General features: G+C 41.0%; 1 protein-coding gene across 1 annotated transcript in view; it reads left to right on the top strand.

Moving 5' to 3' along the window:
- The window catches only part of ddx51 (DEAD (Asp-Glu-Ala-Asp) box polypeptide 51), a 38,172-nt gene extending 18,378 nt beyond the window's left edge, over positions 1–19,794 (top strand). The window contains exons 10-16 of the mRNA XM_036148784.1: positions 6,460–6,649; positions 6,739–6,854; positions 6,938–7,054; positions 9,006–9,107; positions 9,195–9,258; positions 19,336–19,470; positions 19,566–19,794. Coding sequence (XP_036004677.1) covers positions 6,460–6,649; positions 6,739–6,854; positions 6,938–7,054; positions 9,006–9,107; positions 9,195–9,258; positions 19,336–19,470; positions 19,566–19,586 — 745 coding nt within the window. The 3' untranslated portion in view covers positions 19,587–19,794. The remainder of the gene's footprint in view (positions 1–6,459; positions 6,650–6,738; positions 6,855–6,937; positions 7,055–9,005; positions 9,108–9,194; positions 9,259–19,335; positions 19,471–19,565) is intronic.
- The last annotated feature ends 3,457 nt before the right edge of the window (positions 19,795–23,251 follow it).

Consider the following 23,251-nt stretch of genomic DNA (forward strand, 5'->3'; position numbering starts at 1 on the left):
CGTCACATTTTTTTTTTTTTTTTGGAATGTTGGCAAGGCGGTAGCGTGAGTTAGCGCCAAGATAGCGCTGCGGGAAACCTCTTTCCATGGACGCAATGGGGGAGGGGGGCCTAAACCAAGGTTTATAAACAAATTATTCAGACAACCCTTCTTTAACCACAGAGATAGATGCCTGTTTACAATAGCAGAAATATTAAAAGATTTCTCCTGTGAATAATTGTTGAGGTCTGTGATTGAAGTGTTTGATTTCAGAATACCACAAGATAACGAAGCATAAGCATAAATTATGAAATCCTCAACATGTTCCATCAGCCCACTATGCTTCAATTTGTTGTCTGAAACGGAGGGGATAGAAGTAAATGCTTATTTGTTCTCTTCAGTGAAGGACAGCGTGGTTCAGTGTGGGCTCTTTGAAACATTGAAAGAAAGAATTTGATTTAAACATCTGCTTTGTCTTAGTTTTTGTATTCCAGTTTTCCTGGAGTCCATCAAGAATGATTACATGATTTTACTGTTTAGTTGTACAGTATTCCTTGTACCATATGCTGGTGAAGATTCTCAGTCATCCAGGTCATGGTCATTCCAAAAAAGTTAAAAAACAAAACTGAAAAAAAAAAACTGAAAAAAAGTCCAGTTTTGTTTTTGTTTTGTTTTTTAACTTTTTGGAATCATTGTACCATGTAACCACTCCCACTCATTTTCCTCCTCATCACCATTGCATAGCCCTTTGCTTAAACTTGCTACATTATTTACATGCAGTACTTCTCTGAACAAAATTTTTATTTTTCATTAGCTTCTGAGTATTATTTTCTGTGTTGATGATTTTACTTAATTACTTAGAGTTTAATTAAAATACATTTGATTGCAGGGCTAACATACGTTGAAGGGTTATAACCTACAAAATATACAATAATAATCATAAAAAGTCATCTTTGAAGATTATACAAATTTTTAATCAAGTTGGAAGTTCTGATCAAGTTTTGACAGCTGAAATTTGCATTTTAGGTAATTTTAAGGAACATTACAGGGCTCCAATGAGATAAGTTTTAGTCCTTACCATATAATACTCCAATAAGACTGTTATTTTAAAAAACAATATACCAGTTTGGAGTTAAGATGGTAGGTCTAAAAAATGAGTCATTTTTGATTATTTTGATGTAGATTACTATGTCGAAGTGATATAATGTATTTTAATCCACACAATATTACTTTTTAGCATCAACTAGAGTCCCTTCAAAGCAAATGTATCTTTTTTGTGTCAAGCTGGATGCCGTAATAAATTTTGGCAACAGAACAATTTTATTTTTGTTCATTTCTAGGTTTATCAAAGGCTAAAATGATCAGTTTGTTTTATTCCAAGAAGGAACTGGAGCCAGAAAGTCTATTTTTGTAGCTTAGACTGAAGTAGCATTACTTTGCCCAGCCAAAGTCATATCAAATGGATAAACAACTACATGTGTGATACTCTTTAAAGTGAATCTAAATGATTACATTGTTTTTGTATGTTGTTGTTCAATCAATCAATCAATTTTTATTGTCAAATACAATTTGCATTGTAATCGAAAATTACAGTTCCAGTACAACCGTCCATCACATACATTTGGGGGGAACGATTGACTGAGGCCTTGCTTTGCCAAAAAACGCAGCCGTTAGGCGCATTCTTCCAAACTGCCAAGGACCCCGCCTCAGGTGCTTTACATAGGGTGCCTTTTAACTCTGTAGAAAGATAGGAGCCACATTTGGGGAGGGAGAGGAAAAAAGGCATATTTCACACTTTATCCTTTTCCAGGGTACAGTTTGAGATATCAAAAAACCTCAGCACGAGAAAAGCACATTTGACGAGACAACATTTCAGCAGAGGGCTACATTGGAGGCCTTTTGGGGTCGCAGTGTCAGACTGTGTAGAATTTGTGCATCAGTTGTGTGTGTTTGAGTGAATGTTGTGAAAATTGATGAGCTGGCACCACTGTTCTGAACGCGTCCACAGGTGTCCGTGGGGGAAGGAGGGAGCGGGGAGTAGTTCTGGGCCCTTTCGCCAGAAACATCCAGGGGGGGTTTTGATAAGTTGGGAAGCCAAAATCCAAATACACTATTTGTTTTGAGAACAAGCTGGACACATTTTTCCGTCAGCTTTACAGTCTTTTGTCACTGGCTCCACGTGGCAAATCCAATATTCCAATTTTGTTGGGCATTTTTCCGCGTTTCACATCCAGATTTATCCCATCTATCCTCTGAGTTCAACCATCGCTGCCAGTTTGCGGCTCTGCTCATCCAATTTACGTTTCTGCTCGTTCACAGCCTTAGTGATCTCATCAAATGCAGCCGGCAGCCTGATCAAGGCCGTATTTGCCACAGCTAGAAAGCTGCGTTGGCGCTTTTTAGCTCCAACTTCCGCAGTCTCACCACCTGGTCAGCCTCAATCTCCAGTCTCCTCACTTTGAGCTGGAGTTGCCTCTGATGTTCTCTGTCTTGTGCCTCATACTGGAGACGGGCAAGGCGTACCTTGATCCGTGCTTCTCCTAGCGAACGAGCACTGCTGCCAGAGGTGGGATCAAACCTGGGCAGCATAAATGGTGTTGCTGGCCTTCTATCTACTTTGTCTGAGTCCGCTACGTCTGTAGCAGGGTCAGGGGTAGGCGTAACCTCCCCTTTGGCAGCTGGACCAGCAACTGGGTACATGAGCACTTTCTCCGGCTGTTCTGGCACTACAAGTATTTCCCTCTCAACTAATGCTAACAATAGCATAGGTTTCAATTCTTTCTTAAGAATGGTTTTGGGAACCAAGATGCCGAAGTGGGCTGCTAACTGGACTAGCTCATCTTTCCGACACATATTAAATTGCTCAACTGAGGGCTGTTTTAGAAAGACCTCTAACTCAAACCGTGCAGCGGCCATGATTCCCTGAATCAGGCAAGCTGTACCTTGTTACCGTCAAGCTAGTCACGCAACTGTTACCAAGAACCAGTTAATGCCGATCGGGATTCCTCTAGAAAGAGCGCTCCCGGACGAAGTTGCAGATAACTCAGATATTATCCGAATCCAAATAGAAGAAAGAGTATCATGAATCCAAACATGTATACGTCTTCAACGTCCTCGACTGACAAAATCAAAAGACACACCAATCTCCACCTTTCCCAGGAGTCCAGGGTGCATCCCACGAAGTGTGCTCAGTCAGGACAGGATGGGTCCCCTTTTCTCTCTCTTCCCGTCGAAATCTTTTTATCAATAGCATTAAGAGACCAGCTGACCAGATCCATAGTTTCCAGAGTTCGGGTGATATGAAGAGAGAGCTCAGAAAGACAGACACAGCAGAAGCGGGGACAGCCCAGGGGAGGGGGGCGCGGGCTCAGGCAGGAGCTGGAGGAAAATGCGACTGCCTCCACCAAGAAAAAGAACATAAAGCTGAGTGTGACTCACCCAAAATCAACTTTTTTGCAGATAAACTGTGTAAACTTTTTTGCATGTGTGCCTTCATGAATACGCAGATCACATGCTAATGACCAAACTACGCAAATCTATGTGATATGCAAACGCAAATGCTTGCCACCCGCAAAGTGATTTATCAAAACTGATAGTGGGTGCAGGTCTGTGCGGCTCGGCTTGTGTGTAAGCAGGCATGGACTGGTATTCGGGCGTACCGGGCATTTTCCCAGTGGGCCGACATGCTGTTTGGGCCGGCAGACCCGACATATATATTAATAATATTTATTATTATTATTATTATTATTATTATTATTATTATTATTATTATTATTATTATTTTATGTATCTGCCTCGTTATATTTGCATAATACATGAAGAAAAATAAAATCAGCAGCGCAAGAGTCTGTTCCGATCATCCGGCCCTTACCACAGGCTACTGCAGCCCATTGGTTATAATCCCTGACAGTCTAAAGGGCTAGGCCAATCATAAAGTAGAAAAACACCTTCACGCTCCATGTGGAACTTTGTGCAGCGGTGTTCACAGTAGTAATGGATAAGAAACACAAGGGAGGCGCAGAGAAACTGTACGAAAAAAAGAAACGAGTTCTTCAAACGGACGCTGCGAAATGTGTCAAACTGACTGACATGTTCCCAACAGCAGGCCCTTCATCTGCTCCGTTGTCTGATGTAAAATATGGTGGTGGTGGTTGTAGTCAGTGACGTACGGTAGGGTTCATAGCTGGTGAGGCACTGACGTCATCAGAGTCAGATTTACAAATATATACACTCAGAGTAGACTTGTTGCAAAGTGCTGAAGGAGACTGATTGAGCCAAATAAATTCACCAAGATACATGGAAAAATAGTGATTCTTTGATGAAAAAAAATTTGTCATTTGATTGGTAACAGTTTGAGTTATGATGGATTTCTGCATTTGTAACACATTCTAAAACTATAACCCACATTACGCACATTTTATCACAAAAACAAAACATGAATAAGTATCGCTGTCTTACCTCTACTTATAATTTAAGTCCCTGCGGCACTCTTTCTGAACAAAAATATCGGTCATTTTCCGGTAAAAGTTCTCTTGATCTTCTTCAGTTTTAAAAGTCTCTCAGTCTCAATGGAGCTCACTGGCGGGGAGGAAAGCCTTCCTTCATCAGTCCTGTTCCGGCTGTATGTTTAGAGTCTTTTTAGTGCTTTACTTGTTTAGCAAAACTCGCTAATAAAACATCAATAACTTGTTTTGACTCTACTATTTGGGGATCACGAGCGGTGCCCCTTGAGCGCCCCCTGCCTAGCAGCCAAGGAACTGCCGACCTCACATACAACCAGTTCTTTGCTGTTTATGATCGGCCAGCAGCACAACATGTTATCTGCACACAGTTTGATGACCAAAACACAATTCGTAATCCACATATATAAAATTGTGGAAAATCAGTTCATAACTGTTTGAACAATTGAATTTATGATCTAGAGACAGGAACATGCATTCACAGAATGGAAGTCAGCGCAGTTAACATGGGATTGCGCAATCCCAGGGGAGGCCAAGCTCGCTGTGGCCTCACTGGCTTCGCTATGAAGCGCCACCAAGGATTTACATGAAAAATAGCGAAAAGTCTGTGATTTTAAAGAAAATATGATCAAAAATTAGGAAATTAGATAAATAAAATACTTATTACAAATGACTGAGTAAATCAAAATTTATATTATGTTATTATATATTTTCTTTCTTTCCATAATGACAAGTGAGGCCTTTCTCTGGTTCATTTTGTTATTGGCATCCTTTTTTACACAGTGAGTGCACATTAGTCCAATGTTACCCTACAGTATCTGGAAGACTGAATAGATCTGATGAGCAACTAACAATAACTTCTTATGATGATGTAACGTGATAATATGTGTGATTGACTGTGACACCTCTCTTTCTTTCTCTCTCTCTGATCTAAGAATTGTTGCTGTGCTGTGGTGGAGTTTACATTTTACAGTGTTAATAAATCAAGATTTTGGAAGTATTTTAAGTGTCCATTCTCACTAATTTCCATTAACCTGGCCTCAAGGTATTGCACAGTTGGTATACACATTCAGTGCACAAAAAAAATGTGGTGGGCCAGGCTAATCCAAAATGCCAGGGCCGATTTTTTTTTATCCCAGTCCACCCCTGTGTGTAAGGGGAGGTAACTTTGGCCGCAGTCTCCTTATCTGCGAGCCTAACTGACAGCAGGAACTTTAGGCCCAGTTCTCATTCATAAAATGGTGAAATTTCTGACAAATGTGGGTACAGATTATCCAAAACCGTGACTATTCCTCTTATTTATGGACATCTGGTCATGCTGGAACATCAGGTTCACAAGTTACCCGACCATAACTCTAACTTCTATCCATCCATTATCTATAATGGGCTCTCTGTACTTACCCCTTTTTTTTCTTTATTTTTTATTAATATTGTGTCTAAACAGTTAAATAGCAGAAATTCCTAATTGATTAAAAATGGTTTTGTGCATTCTTGGTGTCTGGAGTGAGATAATTTGAGGGATTTGATTTTCCTATTTCTTTGACAGTAGCTCCTAAACAGCCAGTGGTGCACATAATTTATCTCATTTAATTAGGCCGGCCCAAATCCATTTTGCAACACTTATCCACCATCTTTGATGATCCGGCACAACACACCCAGTTATTGCTCTCACAGTTTTTCCTGTCCACACAATGTATTGGTCCTAATTTGGAATACTTAAATATTCGGCCCAAAGAGCACACTCTCCATACTTACTAATCTTAAAACTTTTAAAAAGTTTTTTTTTGTATTTACCTTAAATATTTGTGCTGTTTTAGCATGTGTAACATTAGTAGGGATTTATTTAATGACTGCAATTCAGACAGTGCTGTTAAAAAAACTGAAAGAAAAAATTTTCAAAGGTGTCTTGCCCTTGATATTTAACAGATTCAGGTCTGTTACCTCAAATTAAATCAATGAAGGGAATTAAATCTGCATGATACGCTCACATCTTATTAGTAACTTTTGCTTCTTGTCTCAGTTTATCCCCTGCTCAGATGCCACTTCAGAAGCTGCTTTTTTCTGCCACGCTTACTCAGAACCCAGAGAAGCTGCAACAGCTAGGCCTCCAGCAGCCCCAACTATTCAGTTCAATTCACAGCCCCTCCAACAGCACAACAGCAGACCCCACCAAGAAACAAGATGGCTTCGACTTCCCTCAGGGACTTACGGTAAGAGGTGACCTTTGACTTTGCAGAAAACAAGTAACAGGAAATAAAGAAAAAATTCTGAGATGCTCTTGGGTCACCTTTCCTTGTAGGAGTATTATGTTCCATGTACGATGAACAAGAAGCCCCTGCTCATTCTTCACTTCATCCTTTACTTGAAGCTCTGCCCCATCCTGTGTTTCACCAACTCCAGAGAGACGGCGCACAGGTTTGAAGGACTGCGTGACTCTCACCTTGTGGCTTTCAAATGTGTGTCTATCTATCAACTATCTATCTCAATTTTCTTTTCAGACTGTACCATTTAGTGCAGCTATTTGGTGGAGTGCAGGCAGCCGAGTTCTCCTCACGACTGTCTCCTGGTGAGAGGAAGAACACCCTGAAGGACTTCGAACAGGGGAAGATCCATCTGTGAGTCTGCATCCAGTCAATCAATAAATTCACCACATGTTTTCATGTGCATCGTTCCTTTAACTGAGCAGTTAAAGGAACTTTGCACCCGAATATATATGTATATATATATATGTATATTCACTAGCGGAATAAGTCAGAGCCGGGCCGGGGGGCAAATGACTGGGCCCTTTTTAATAAAGCGGTTGTTGATGATGAGTTTTACCCAGAATGCATTTGGAGAAAATATCGCCGATCCACTTGAAAATTTGCATCATAAAGTTAAATATACGAGTGAAAATGCAGAAAAACATTTTATTCAATATTTTAAACCCACTACATCACTAAAATTGTCAGTCTTTTACAATTTTTAGAAACCATGACTGAGTCCTAACTGTCTAGCAGTCATAAACAATTCTCCGTAATAAAACTGAACATGATATTGCTGGCTCTGATGACATTTTCTGCCATGTAAACAGGGTTGTAGGGTCCTTTATGAAATTATTTATCCTATATTTTCCAGTCAGCACAGGTATACTGCCGTTCTATGGTGAAACATAAAATTGCTTTTTCCAGCTCCAGAACCAGGCTCAGTATGAACGGTCATCTGCCTCGACCGACTGGAGGTTACAGAGAACAGGGCAGAGACACAACAACAGAGATACATACTTTAAATACGATTAAATAACTCAGTGTCTTTTTATAAAATCTAATGAATTGATTTCTAACATAAATTTAATTATTTCCTAAAAGATATATCATTGAAAATCCTATTTTCTCTCTATTTAGTATTGACTTTAAGTGCTGACGTTCCTCTGAATATTTATTACATTCTAATAATTCAATTCAATTCAATTTTATTTATATAGCGCCAATTCATGAAACATGTCATCTCAAGGCACTTTACAAAGTCAAATTCAATCATATTATACAGATTGGGTCAGATTATACAGATTGGTCAAAAATGTCCTAGTTGATTGCTTCAAAGTCCCGATAAGCAGCATTCACTCCTGGAGAAGTGTAGAGCTACATGGAGTCGTCTGCATTGTCCATGGCTTTGCAGCAATCCCTCATACTGAGCATGCATGGAGCACAGAAGCACACATTGATCCAGTAATCTGTTCTACATTAGATGGTAGTAGCGGGTGATCTGTCTTCTCTGGATGATGTCACAGTTAACAGAACGCCAGACCAGGTGTACCTACTATGAAGAAAAAAGAGAGAGAACAAAAGGTTAAAAGCTGAAATGACGACAAGCAATGCAAAACTGGAGAACAGTAGAACTCAGTAGAGTGAGAGAAATAAACTCTGGTGTCCTCCAGTAGCCTAAGCCTATAGCAGCATAACTATAGAGATAGCTCAGGGTAACATAAGGCACTCTAACTATAAGCTTTGTCTTAAAAGTAGACAGGGTGTCTGCCTCACAGACCAAAACTGGGAGTTGGTTCCACAGGAGAGGAGCCTGATAGCTAAAGGATCTGCCTCCCATTCTACTTTTAGAGACTCTAGGAACCACCAGCAGACCTGCAGTCTGAGAGCGAAGTGCTCTGTTAGGAACATACGGGGTAATCAGAGCTCTGATATATGATGGAGCTTGATTATTAAGGGCTTTATACGTTAGAAGGAGAATTTTAAATTCTATTCTAGATGTAACATGATGCCAATGAAGGGAAGCTAAAATTGGAGAAATATGATCCCTCTTGTTGATTTTGATCAGAACTCTTGTGGAAGTGTGTTTGTGTTTTTTATGCTATAGTACATTGCCCTGTCATGGGACAGCTTTGAATTGTATAAATTCCCAATTTATTCCCATAAATTCCCATTTATTTCCATGGAAAATTTCCAACATTGAAAATTCCTGAAATTGTGTAACCCTATCTGTTATCTCTGTGGTAACATGAATCTGACTCAACTTTGGGCTGGAGCCTGTTTGGTCCCTCTGATGTATTTTCCCTGAACTGTCATCCTGCAGACTGATCAGCACAGATGCAACTGCCAGAGGCATCGATGTTAACGGGGTCAAATGTGTTGTCAATTATGATGCTCCGCAGTACATCAGGACCTACATTCACAGGTTAGCAGGCCTACCATGTCATTTTTCAAACTGTCCCAACTTTAAGTCAGAACATTATGTTTTGTCCTTGCTTCTGTCATCACTTAGGGTTGGAAGAACAGCGAGAGCTGGAAAACCTGGATTGGCTTTTACCTTTCTGCTCAGAGTACAGGTACATTGAATGATTCAAAATAAGAAGTAATTCATGTAAGCGGAGAAGAGCTGGGATTTCTAATGAGTGATAAAATAGGCCCCCGTTAACTTACATGTCTCCACTTAAAATGGGTAGAATTGGGCACATGCATATCACATCAGAGGCACATGGTTAGTACTGTATTTTTCGGACTATAAGTCGCTCCGGACTATAAGTCGCATAAGTCAAAATATGTGTCATACAGAGGAAAAAACATTTATAAGTCGCACTAGACTATAAGTATTTTAGACATTTATGTCACACAATCCAAGACTAAAAACTGTCATTTAATCTGGTAAGCCAATTTATTAAATTACACAGCAGCATCCACATCCGGCTGAATAACATGGAACATACCTGGGAGGATGAATGGGGTAAATTAGCAACTCCAACCATCAAGGTGTTATCCAGCGCATTTCAGTGTATTGGCACGTTACACTGAAAGTTGTCAAAATTACACCTAAATTAGACGATGAGTTTAATGGTGCTACGTGCTAAGCTAACAGTACGACACAGTGTGGAAAAGGATTGAACTTTAAAAAAGATAAGACGAGATAAAGCTGTATCTATCTGTGGCCAGCGGGGACTCATTTTATTCATATATGCATTTCACAGTTGCATTCCACAAAGTCCCGTATTTTACATGTCTCAACCCCCTTTTATAAGCTTCACCTAACATGGTTGTGTATTGGAAATGTTCCAGTTACGTATCCCACCAGACGTTTCCTATCATCCCTGGAAAGAATCCTTATCTAACTGATCTACTGTGAAAAACAGGAAAAAGCCAAACATTAATCACCCTTGATATCATTAGGAGGGTCTCTAGTGTTGATGAAATACAGGGCCAAGTTTATATCAACCAACTTCAGCAAAAGTCCAGTTGTCCTCATTTTACCCCTACTGTGGAACACTAGAACTTTCTAATCTCCCATAACGAATGTTTTAGAGCAGCAATAAAGTTCACGTGCATCGGTGTAGTTGTATCCGCCTGGAAAACAGACCTGTAATCCAGAAGCGGCTGTGATAATTGCTGGTGACTTTAACCATGTTAATTTGAAGGCTGTGCTCCCCAAGTTTCATAAATGTATTAAGTTCCTGACCAGAGACAATAATACATTACATCCCAGGAGTATACAAAGCTGCTACAGCCCCTCACTTTGGTTCATCAGATCACATCTCTGTGGACCTGATCATGCCTACAAGCCACTGATCTGCAGAACCAGATGGGTGATAAAAAACATTCAGGTTTGGACAGAAGAGGCCTGCTCAGCTCTACAGGACTGTTTTGGAAACGATGAATGGGATGTATTTAAAAAGGGCACTGACCTAGAAAGCTACATATCATCTTTCCTATATCCACTTCTGCACTGATGCTGTCCTACCCACAAAGACAGTTGGTGTTTCCTAACCACAAACCATGGGTGGACAGCTTAGTGCGATCCTGCTGAAGGCCTGGGATGCAGTGTTGAGATCAGGAGACCGAGTGGGCTACAGCAGGGCTAGAATCTGGCATCAGAAACATCACAGACAACAAGCGCAGCGGCTGAGCAATGACCCGGCTCTCCCTGACACCTTAAACAGCTTCTTCACACACACTGACTCTCCAAGCAGCAGGGAGCCTGACCATCTTCCCCAGCCAGACAAGCACCATCAGCCTACCGTCCTGCAGCTCCACCAAGTGACCTCTTCTCTGAAAAAGGTAAACACCAACAAGGCCGCAGGTCCAGACATGGTGTCAGCCTGGACGCAAACCGTGTGTGGACCAGCTAGCAGGGGTCTTTCTGGACATCTTGAACCTCCCCCTGTAGTTCTCCACGGTTCCTGTCTGTCTGAAATCATCCGTTATCGTGCCTGTCCCTTAAGAAACCAATCATCACGCGCCTCAATGAGACAGGTGATGTTGTCCCATCCCTCTGACCCCTGTCATCATGAAGTGCTTCAAGAGGATCCTCGTAAAGTACATCAAGGACGCCATCCCTGCTGGCCTGAACAGCCTGCAGTTTGGCTACAAGGAGAATTGCTCCACAGAGGACGCTGTCTCGTTAGCTCTGACTCATCTACAGCAGCCCAACACCTATGCTAGGATGCTCTTTGTGGACTTCAGCTCAGCATTCAACATGCTGGCTCTGAAGCTCCACAACATGGGATTATCCACACCTCAGTCCATCCATCCATTTTCTAACTCGCTTATCCCTGCTGGGTTCATGAGGGGTGCCGGTGCCGATCTCCAGCCTTCAATGGTCGAGAGGCGAGGTACAACCTGGACAGGTCGCCAGTTCATCGCAGGGCAGAAATAGTCCAGACTTTGGCCCAATTTACTGTGATATCACCAAGACCTGCTGCGCTAGGATAGCACAGGCGACAGGTGTTGTCGTGCCAAACGACTTATCCCCACCAGAATTTGTATGCCCTGCATCGGGAGAGTGCTTGAAATCAATAAAACTTTTAACCTCCCTCGTTGGGAAGTCTAAATATTTTTAAACATCACATTCTAATAAAATGAAATAGATTTTTTAAACTCCTCATATTATTCTATTTTTAAAAGCGACATATCTCGTTTTCTTAATATGGTTAATATCTCTAAATGGTTCTTGGTTGAATTAAAATCTTATTAGGTCTGATAATTTTGGCTGTACCTTTATTCAGTGTTTATTTGATCACACGTGAAATCTGCTTTCAGCAATCCAATCCAATAATCCAATAACATAAAGATAATATTTTTTAATGACACATATGGAAATGACCACAGATCCGTTTAATTTCTTAGAATGTGTTATATTGAGTGATCAATAGAGTTTTAACCGACATAGCAATCCCTTACGATAGCACTAACACGTGTTAAATTTTCTGTTTTAACCCACTAACTGAATGATAACGTAACAACACTATTGCTATATTTCATTAAGAAAAGTAAAACATCTTCATTTCCACGCCTAATAGGTTGGAAATGAGGCGGAGTTGACATGATTCATTCTTCCAGCTGAATGTGCTCCTGACGCAGGGGATACAATTTAAGTCGTTTGGCATGACTTTTGGGGATAAGTCGTTTGGCACGACAACACCTGTCGCCTGTGCTATCCTAGTGCAGCAGGTCTTGGTGATATCACAGTAAATTGGGCCAAAGTCTGGACTATTTCTGCCCTGCGATGGACTGCCGACCTGTCCAGGGTGTACCCCGCCTCTCACCCATTGACAGCTGGGGATAGACACCGGCATCCTTCGCAATCCCAGCAGGGATAAGCGTGTAGGAAAATGGATGGATGGATGGATGGAATGGGCTATTCCTGTTTCCTTGCCATCAAGATCTCTGCCAACTGGCACCAGAAAATGCTATTATTGGGCTTTTTTCGTCTGGAAACGGATGCATACAACACCTTACGGGCGCAGCCATGATGAACTGGTTGAACTTGCACAGCTGACAATACAGCGATCTCATTGGCTGAGCAGCAAAACTGGAATCACGTGACCTCTTGGACCGGAGCGCAACAGTTTATATTTTTTATCGGCTATAACTTATTAATGTGCAGGTAAAAAAGGTTGGAACATTGGTTTTGTGAGATCACTGCTATGTGTAGCAACTTATCCAAGTCGAAGAAAGTTGCCCCCAGACAGTTCATACGAAAAGTCATCCGACAGATTCTGGCCCACGGCCTACAGGTGGTGAGAATAGGGTAACGCACATCTTCTCCACTAATCTTTAACACAGGAATGTCGCAGGGTTGTGTGCTTAGCCCAGCGTTCTTCACCCTTTTCATCAAAGACTGTTCTGCTGTCCACCCCACAAACACAGTGGTCAAGTTTGTGGACGACACCACTGTCCGTGGGTCTCATTTCCAAAAATTATGAGTCCCACTGCAGGGATGAGATCAGCAATCTCACACAGTGGTGCTCCAGGAACATCCTGATCACCAGTAAGACCAAAGACGTAATATTAGACCACAGGAGGTCCAGGAGGACTGAACACACTCCTCTCTACATACGTGTGGCAGCGTGTGGACAGCATTAGGTTCCTGGGCATTCACATCTCCTCTGACCTTTCCTGGACTGCAAACAACTCCCACCTGGTGAAGAAGGCCCAACAACGACTCTTCTCCCTCAGGAAACTGAAAAGGAATGGACTTTCCACTAAACTGCTAAAGAACTTCTATAGAGCTACCATAGAGAGGGTTTTATGTATCAGCATAACTTTATGGTATGGGAGCGGCACAATCCAGGAGAGGAAGGATTTAGCACGGATGGTGAGACCAGCACAAGGGATTATGGGATGCCATCTGCAGGATCTAGACTCAATTTAAACAGAACGAGTCCAAAGAAGGGTCAGATGCTTCTCCACTGATCCCACCCACCCAGGCAATGCGCTGTTTGCCCCTTTCCCATCAGGTAAACACTTCAGATGCTTCAAAGCAAAAACAAATAAACTTAGAAACTGCTTTTTCTCTAGAGCTGTTAGGGCAATCGCCCCCTGATGGGAGACTGCAGTCGATCGCTTTAAAATCACCCCACTGTTACCAGCCTGTCATACGTTACAATCACGTTAATGTTACTGCCTACTTGCACACAATTGTCTCAGAATATGTGAGTGCACATTGCTGTGGACGAAGCCTCAGGTCATCATTGTTCAATGGGCACGCTACTACCTCATTATCTGTTATCTGGGACTATCCTGAACACTTAAAAAAAAATGAACCCTTGTTCATTGCCTGTTTGTCAGTTTTTGCCTCACTATGTGTAATGTGAACCAGAGTGGCCAAAGATAAATTTTACCGAGGTGACAAATAAAATATATTCCTGTAAGCTAGTGCTAGTTGTTATTAGCTTCACAGACAACCCAATGACAGGGTTCACATCACAGGAGCCTTCACACTCCAAGTCTGGGAGGTGAATTTTTAATGTCATATTTTTGATAATGCACCAGGTTAGTATCCAAATTCAGTGTCCCTTTTGATTTGATAAAGTGTTGTTGGACTGAATAGAAATTGCAGCTGTAGATATCAATGTAATACAATGCAAAACTGGAGAACAGTAGACTGAAGAACAGTAGAAATCAGTAGAGTGAGAAAATTAGACCCTGATGTCCTCCAGCAGCCTAGGCCTATCACAGCACAACTATAGAGATAGCTCAGGGTATGAGCCACTCTAACTATAAGCTTTGTCAAAAAGGAAAGTTTTAACATTAGTCTTAAAAATAGATAGGGTGTCTGCCTCACGGACCAAAACTGGGAGTTGGTTCCACAGGAGAGGAGCCTGATAGCTAAAGGATCTGCCTCCCATTCTACTTTTAGAGACTCTAGGAACCACCAGCAGACCTGCAGTCTGAGAGCGAAGTGCTCTGTTAGGAACATACGGGGTAATCAGAGCTCTGATATATGATGGAGCTTGATTATTAAGGGCTTTATACGTTAGAAGGAGAATTTTAAATTCTATTCTTGATTTAACAGGAAGCCAATGAAGGGAAGCTAAAATTGGAGAAATATGATCCCTCTTGTTGATTTTCATCAGAACTCTTGCTGCAGCATTTTGGATCAGCTGAAGACTTCGAACTGCATTTTGTGGACTTCCTGATAGTAAAGAATTACAATAGTCCAGCCTTGAAGTAACAAATGCATGGACTAGTTTTTCAGCATCACTCCTGGACAGAATGTTTCTAATTTTGGCGATATTCCGGAGGTGAAAAAAGGAAACTCTGGAAACCTGTTTAATATGGGATTTAAATGACATGTCTTGGTCGAAAACAACACTATTTACAACAAGCATTACTTTATTAATTTGCGGTTGAATGTTAATATGATACTAGTATCAATATGTCGCTTAACTACATGAAATTCAATTCAATTTTTTTTATACAGCGCCAATTCATGAAAGATGTCATCTCAAGGCACTTTACAAAGTCAAATTCAATCGTATTATACAGATTGGGTCAGATTATACAGATTGGTAAAAAATGTCCCATATAAGGAAACCAGTTGATTGCATCAAAGTCCCGACAAGCAGCATTCACTCCTGGAGTAGCATAGAGCCACAGGGAGAGTCGTCTGCATTGTCCATGGCTTTGCAGCAATCCCTCATACTGAGCAAGCATGAAGCGACATTGGAAAGAAAAACTCCTCTTTAACGGGAAGGAAAAACCTCCAGCAGAACCAGGCTCACGGCAAACTGAAGCCAGTATTCCTGTGTTATGATTCGGTGAACCCAGGCTGGCGTCATGAGGGAATCCCATCTTTGTGAGAGGAACGTCACTATAACTCTCCCTCCTTTCTCAAACGTTGGCTTATGGGGCCTCCTTGCGGTAGCGCAGAGTAGTCAACGATGGACGGCACTGTGCATGCGCAGGGAGATAACTCTGTCACAGAGTCGGTCTCAACCTTCTGCCTGTGAGCCGAGGCTCCCCGTGATGGAGGAGGGATGTGACTGATCCGTTTGTTCTCCTTTTTTGTCTTTTCATCTGTGCCCTCGACCTTGGGTCTGGATGCAACAGGAGAACATGGTTTATTTACTCCCAGAAACCTGGCTGGTATCTCCTAGAGGAGATGTCACTTGAAGCAAGAAGAGGTTTCCAAATGATGCTGCGTTGTGGCGCAAGCTATTTATAGGATTGGCAACGCAGGTGTCGCGATTAGCAGCCTGTTAGGATTGGCAGAATGAGACAAATGCTTCTGAGGAATAAGGCAAGGAATGTATCCCATAGTGCAGGGGTGGCAAACTTTTTAACTCGTGGGCCAAAATTGGTTCTTAAATTTGACAGAGGGGCCGGGCCAGGAGCAGATGTATGAGGTGTTTATGTAAACTACTAAAAATGACATGTAAAAGCCATTACATAAAATGTTTTCCCCATTACATAGTGAAATCCTGTTCACTTTCAGTAGGAACAGTGCTGTTGGTCTCCCTTTTTTGCCAGCGCAAGTCTGGAGTTAGTTTTGTTGTGGCACTTCTCAGGATGGAGCTCAGGTGTTGGTCTGTTAACTTGGATCTTTGATGGGCTTTATTGAAGTTCCTGACTCTGGAGGTCTGCTCACACAGGTAGGTTAAGCCAAACAGCGACAGCATCTTCTTTGCCGTCCTACGCAGGTTTTTAAACGTGGCTTCGGTAAGCGAAGCCTAAAAGTCATTCAGTTTAAGAGAGTTGAACATGTCCTTTAAAATGGAGTCCGACTGAAGATCAATCAGTTCCAACTGCAGCTCCTGTGGTCCTGTTTCAGGATCTTGTGACAATGGACATGACACCAGCTGAAGTGACATTTTTTTTTCGATGCTGTAGAATCCCAGAAAGTTGCTCTGCACAGGCCTTTCATTACTCTGGGATAGACACCATCTGGATCTGCAGATGGAGCATCACCATATTGTGATTTGGTTGAGAACAAATACACACAAGCGGAAGAGGGTAGGAAGTTGTTGAACTTGTTCCTGAACTGAACTTGTTCGGCTTATTTGTTCCGGAAAGCAAGATCTCTATTTTATATTCCTTACACTGGCTACAGTTATAGTTCTGGATCCGCTTTAAAATTCTCACACTAAGGAGACTGTCTTGAGGCTGCCGTGGAAGAAGATTATTCTGAATGGGAAACAGATTTAATTTGACCGTGACTATGCCTATGAGGTACTAGAGGAACGCAAGACGTATGGGGAAATGAAAATGGTGCTCAAAGAGAGGGGCGTCCGTTTCCAAACACCTTTCACCAGAATCCCCATCAGCTGGAGCACGCTGTGAGAGATGAGGGTGCGAGGGATTGAGGTTAATTTGATCAGAGCACAAACAAAGGAGAATGTGGTGATGGAGGACAGGATCTGCAGTTGTTTTCCCTGGGAAGCAGTGAGCAGAGGAGATCCCATGAAAAGCAGGGTGAGACTCAGACTTCAAGAGTTCAGAAGAGGAGATGTGCTCATAGAGGGGTGTCTGATAAGCTTCATGGTATCTCTGCATAATTGTTCATAGACCAGAAAAGAAACAATTTGTTATCTCAAAGTTTAAAATGTAATTGGTTTACATAAGAGATTAGTAATTGTTAGACATATTGTGGTTGAGGAGTGTATTGGCTGGTTCAACATTCCACCGGAAGGGAGAGCCCCAACCATGACTGACTGTTGTCAGATGACCCTGAGGATAAGGAAGACCTTTTATGTTTTGTTTTCTTTGTTCCTGAGTTCTTGTATGTTCTTGGTTGTTGTTTAACAGTGGGGGTTAAAAGTGTGGTTTTTTTTATTCATATACTTAAAGATTGTATCAGAGGATGATTGGATGTGTATTGAAGAAAATTACAATCAGGTCGGACAAAATGCTTTACATTTTTCACTTAATGTAAACGGGCTGCAGAGTGTGACCAAACAAGGCTAAATGTTGTTAAATTTAAAATGGTAGAATGTAGATGTGGCATTCCTATAAGAAACACATATGGCAGCATTGGAACATAAGAGACAGGATTTTAAGAAGGCATTTTTTTTTCTTCAATTTGTGTGAAACACACTAGAGGTGTGGCCATTTTAATTGCCAGTAGAATACAATTTGAGCGTATGGCAACAATCAAGGACAAGGAAGGCAGATATGTAATGGTAAAAGGCAGACTTGGGGGGAGGATTTATATCTTTTTATTACGTATATGTCCCACCTGGTGCTAAATCTATGTAAATAGTTCAGCTCAGACATAAATACTCTGGTCAGGACAGTTGCTTGAGATTATGTGGTCAAGCGCAGGCTAACCACTTCCATATTTTTTGGAGTTGTCCCTTTGTGGCTCAATTTTGGAGAAAGGTTCATGGGGTCCTGGAAGAGGTCTTTCAAAGGACCTCTTCCAGTACGATGTTTGTACAATGTTTTCCTAATGAGAGTATTATTAGTGGCTGCTAAAAAGGCTACAATTCAAAATTGGTTGAGTTTGAAAACACATTACATGAGTGGGTAGATCAGATTCATAATACTTTCAAAATGGAAAGGATTTCGAAAGAGGTTGGTGATAGATATATTTCAGGGTTACTGGTCAAAGTGGTTGACTTATGTGACAGTATAAAGGTCCAATTTTGTATAATGTCATGTTTGTATAATTGCCCTAATTTTTAATGTGTACAACAGTTATTACAAAAATGTAATAAAGTGAATAACAAAAAAATCTGACATTAATATTAATGTCAGATTTTTTTTGTCTTTCAGAGCACAAAACAACTATAGTTTGAATCTTATTCCTGCTGCTCGTTCCCTTTGTTCAGGGGCTCAGATTCTGTTTGTTGTTCCAAGCCCCAGATTAAAGACAAATCCTTTCCGTCCACAGCTTTAGTCAAAGTAGAAACTCTCTGACATTTGCAGAGTTTTTATTTATGTAAAACAACAGGCACAAAACAAGATTTTTTGTACTTTTGCCCATGCAGATAAAAGAATGACAGGTAAAAATAGAAACGCATAGGTAAGTTGGTTGTGACTGTTCTAGGGCCCATAAAATGGACCCATACCAGATTCTGAGGGTGGTCAAGGAGTTGTTGCTTTCCATAATTAAGATAAGAAATTCCTTTATTGTCCCACAATGGTGAAATTCTGGCATGACAGTGGTAAAGATACAGTTACAACAATTTATAGTAATGAAAAAAAAACAAGCTTTAATCTAAAGTTAGTTCTAAAGCAACAGGATGAACTTATCAGAAAGGTAAAAGGTAAAGGTATATGCATGATAGTACATAGTACAGGTGTACCTTAGCATCTGACAGACAGTCTAAGTGATTCATGATCAGATTAGATCATGAATCACTTAGACTGTCTGTCAACCTACGTATTACCTACTCTGGTTGGTTTAAAATGCTTTGGTTTGAAAAGAAAAACAATAAGTAAATGATATCTTTTATAATGAAAAAGCAAATTAGTTATTTTAAAGAACCAGTTAAAACTGGTTTTAGTTTCAGCCCCGGTTGAGAAAGGGAATGTCTTTGGTGGAAAAGCCTCTAACAGCATTTTACTTTATTTCACAAAATAAATGTCTCGAGAAGCAGTATCAATAAATGAATTGTTCTTGCAGATGGAAGGGTGGGATATTTTTGACTCCTTCACATTCAAACCATGGTTTGTGTTCCCATCTTCAGGAGAAAAATTTCCTTCGGATGGTGATGGAGGCAGGAAGCCCAGGAATTCAGAAGCAGATGATTAAACCAGAAAGCCTGAAGGGGATGGAAGTCCGGTATGAGGAAATCCTGCAGAAGCTAGCTGATGTTATTAAGGTAAATGGAGTCACATTACCCAAATATCCACTGTTTCAAACGCTTATGGATTGTTTTTATCAAATACAAACTGCACTTTTTTTCTCTTTCTACAGGATGAGAATGCAAGACATTGAGGCTACATATTTTCTTTTGTACTGAGACTACTCCTGAAATTTAATTATGTACTATCTTTGGAACAACTTTACTTGTTGATTTTCCAGAAAAGATTGGTATGATGCAGCTGTTCCTTGTATTGTTAACTCATTGAATGTAAGGGGGTCTAAGGTGTTTACATATCAGCTCACATAATAAAAGATCATCTGATCACTTGTTATAGTTAGACCCGAGCAGCAATGCGCTGCGAAGGCCTATTGTTTCTGTACTGTTTCTTATTATTAGGCCCGAGCAGCGAAGCCCTATTGTATCTGTAGTGTTAATTATTATTATTCTGCCCCCCTAAAGAGGGGCCTTTTTGGGGGCTTTGTCATTTTCAAAAACTCACCAAACTTTGCAGATGCATGATGACTGTTTAAAAATTTTGTATATTGAGGTTGTTACAAAAATCTAAAGAAAAATGCCTCAATGGCGCCACCTAGAAATTTTCAAAGGACCCTTTGCTATTCACTTACTTCATCATAGAGACGTGAAATTTGTTACAGTTGCAGAGCTCAACAAGACGCTCAGAATTTACAATTAATGTCATAGTGCAAGTATCACAGGAAGTTGGCCATTTTAGATTGAAGGTCGTAATTTGACATCATTTTTGAGGTTTACAGCATTGGTATATGATCGAACTCCTCCTAGAGATTTTGAGCGAGCGGCTTGAAACTCGGGCAGTTTGATCATAAGGCATGGCCAATTAAAAGTTATCAAAACAGTGAGTTTTTGAGCACGCTGAAGGGGCGTTAGCAGGGGTCAAAGTTCACCTACTCACCATGAAACACAAAACTGTTATATTTCATACACAAAAACTCACAGAGCCACCAAACTTTCAGTAGTTGATCACCACTAGGTCTCCTACAATATCCAATGGTCAAATGATGACATTGCTTAGGCCACGCCCCCTGACAACAGGAAGTGTCATGTTTTATTGTTAACAGTCACTATGTTACCCCTCTGAGCTAATCAACATGAAACTGTGTCCACAGACAGAAGACATGTTGGTGTGTTGTGGATTCCAGGCCCAACTGGATTCCATGGAGCAGGGCGGCGTGGTGGCGTAGCGAAGTCACCTGAAACACTCCTGCCATATGTCCAGACTTCCATAGGATATTGACAAATTTAATGAAAAGTAACTTAAGATAAGATTACCTTAAAAGGACAACATTTTTAAAAGTCAAAAGGCTTATTTAATGCTTTGAGAACATCTCTTCTATTCGGCTACAAAATCAATCAAAACAGGATGATCTTTTAAGCTATATAGTCCGTGGGCCAGAATCTGTAGGACGCTTCCTTAAGAAGTTTCGTATGAACTGTCAGGGGGCAACTTTCTTCCACCGGGAAAAGTTGCTACGCATAGCAGTGATCTCAAAACACTATTCCACGTTTTCACTTGCACATTAATAAGTTATAGGCGATAAAAAAATCTAAACTATGGCGCTCCGGTCTAAGAGGTCACGTGATTCGATTTTTGCTGCTCAGCCAATCAGATCGTTGTATTGTCAGCTGAGTGCGTTCACCAGTTCATCATGGCTGCGCTCGTAAGATGTTTGTATGCATTTGTTTCCAGACGAAGAAAGCCCAATAATAGCATTTTTCTGGCGCCAGCTGGCAGAGATCTTGATGACAAGAAGAAAGAAATAGCCCAGACCATCCATCCATCCATCCATCCGTCCATCCATTCATTTTCTAACACGCTTATCCCCGCTGGGTATGCGAGGTGCTGGTGCCGATCTCCAGCTGTCAATGGGCGAGACGCGTTGTATAAACTCGTTGTGCCAAACGAGTTATCCCCTTCGGAATTTGTAGAATTTTGTATTGTATTTTTGAAATCAATAAAAGTTTTAACCTCCAGCTTTGTGAAGTCTAAATATTTTAAACATCACATTCTAATAAAATGAAATTGATTTTTTTTTTAAACTCCTAATACATTGTTCTATTTTTTAAAGAGACATATCTCGTTTTCTTAATATGGTTAATATCTCTATATGGTTCTCGGTTGAATTCAGATCTTATTAAATCTGATAATTTTGGCTGTACCTTTATTCAGTGTTCATTTGATCACACGTGAAATCCGCTTTATACGATCTATTCATGAGGGTCAAAAAGAAAAGGAAAAAGAAGACGAACCAGCAGACAGCTGTGATGGACTCAGGAAGGTGGATTTTTGGTTTAAGCAGACAGACATGCGACAATCTAATAACATAAAGCTAATATTTTTGTGACACGTGAAAATGACCACAGAGCCGTTTACTTTCTCATAACGTGTTATATTGAGTGATCAATCGAGTTTTAACCGACATAGCAATCCCTTGATCGCACTAAAAAGTGTTACATTTTAATTTTTTTTCCCACACTAACTGAACGACAATGTAACGACACCATTTCTATCAGTGGCGGCTGGCCAGTAGGGGGTGCTCGGGCGCCGCCCCCTTTAAATCGTTTAGATAATAAATCAACAAGAGGGATCATATTTCTCCAATTTTAGCTTCCCTTCATTGGCTTCCTGTTAAATCAAGAATAGAATTTAAAATTCTTCTTCTAACGTATAAAGCCCTTAATAATCAAGCTCCATCATATATCAGAGCTCTGATTACCCCGTATGTTCCTAACAGAGCACTTCGCTCTCAGACTGCAGGTCTGCTGGTGGTTCCTAGAGTCTCTAAAAGTAGAATGGGAGGCAGATCCTTTAGCTATCAGGCTCCTCTCCTGTGGAACCAACTCCCAGTTTTGGTCCGTGAGGCAGACACCCTGTCTACTTTTAAGACTAATCTCAAAACTTTCCTTTTTGACAAAGCTTATAACTAGAGTGGCTCATGTTCCTCTGAGCTACCTCTATAGTTATGCTGCTATAGGCTTAGGCTACTGGAGGACATCAGGATCTAATTTTCTACTGTTCTTCAATTATGCATTACTTGTTGTCATTTCTGCTTTCTGTTCTCTCTCTTTTATCTTCATAGTAGGTACACCTGGTCTGGCGTTCTGTTAACTGTGACATCATCCAGAGAAGACGGCTCACCCGCTATAACCATCTAACGTAGAACAGATTACTGGATCAATGTGTGCTTCTGTGCTTTTTTGTCTCTCTTGTTGTGTCTCTGCTCTGTCTTCTGTAACCCCCAGCCGGTCGAGGCAGATGACCGTTCATACTGAGCCCGGTTCTGCCAGAGGTTTTCCTTCCCGTTAATGGGGAGTTTTTCTTCCCACTGTTGCTTCATGCTTGCTCAGTATGAGGGATTGCAGCAAAGCCATGGACAATGCAGACAACTCTCCCTGTGGCTCTACGTTTCTCCAGGAGTGAATGCTGCTTGTCGGGACTTTGATGCAATCAACTGGTTTCCTTACATAGGAAATTTTTTACCAATCTGTATAATCTGACCCAATCTGTATAATATGATTGAACTTGACTTTGTAAAGTGCCTTGAGATGACATGTTTCATGAATTGGCGCTATATAAATAAAATTTAATTGAACTGAATTGCTTGCACATCTCTCTCTGGTTTCACATGTTGGAAAATGTCCAGGACCATCTTTTCTCACATCAAGGGGCACACTGCAGCTTGGTCTTTTACATGGTGGTGTTAGAGTCAATACCTCCCATGAACTTGCTAAATGTTTCAACAATGGCTGGTCTGGGAGA

Source organism: Fundulus heteroclitus, chromosome 16, assembly GCF_011125445.2.
Source record: "Fundulus heteroclitus isolate FHET01 chromosome 16, MU-UCD_Fhet_4.1, whole genome shotgun sequence".
In the NCBI taxonomy this organism is placed as follows: domain Eukaryota; kingdom Metazoa; phylum Chordata; class Actinopteri; order Cyprinodontiformes; family Fundulidae; genus Fundulus; species Fundulus heteroclitus.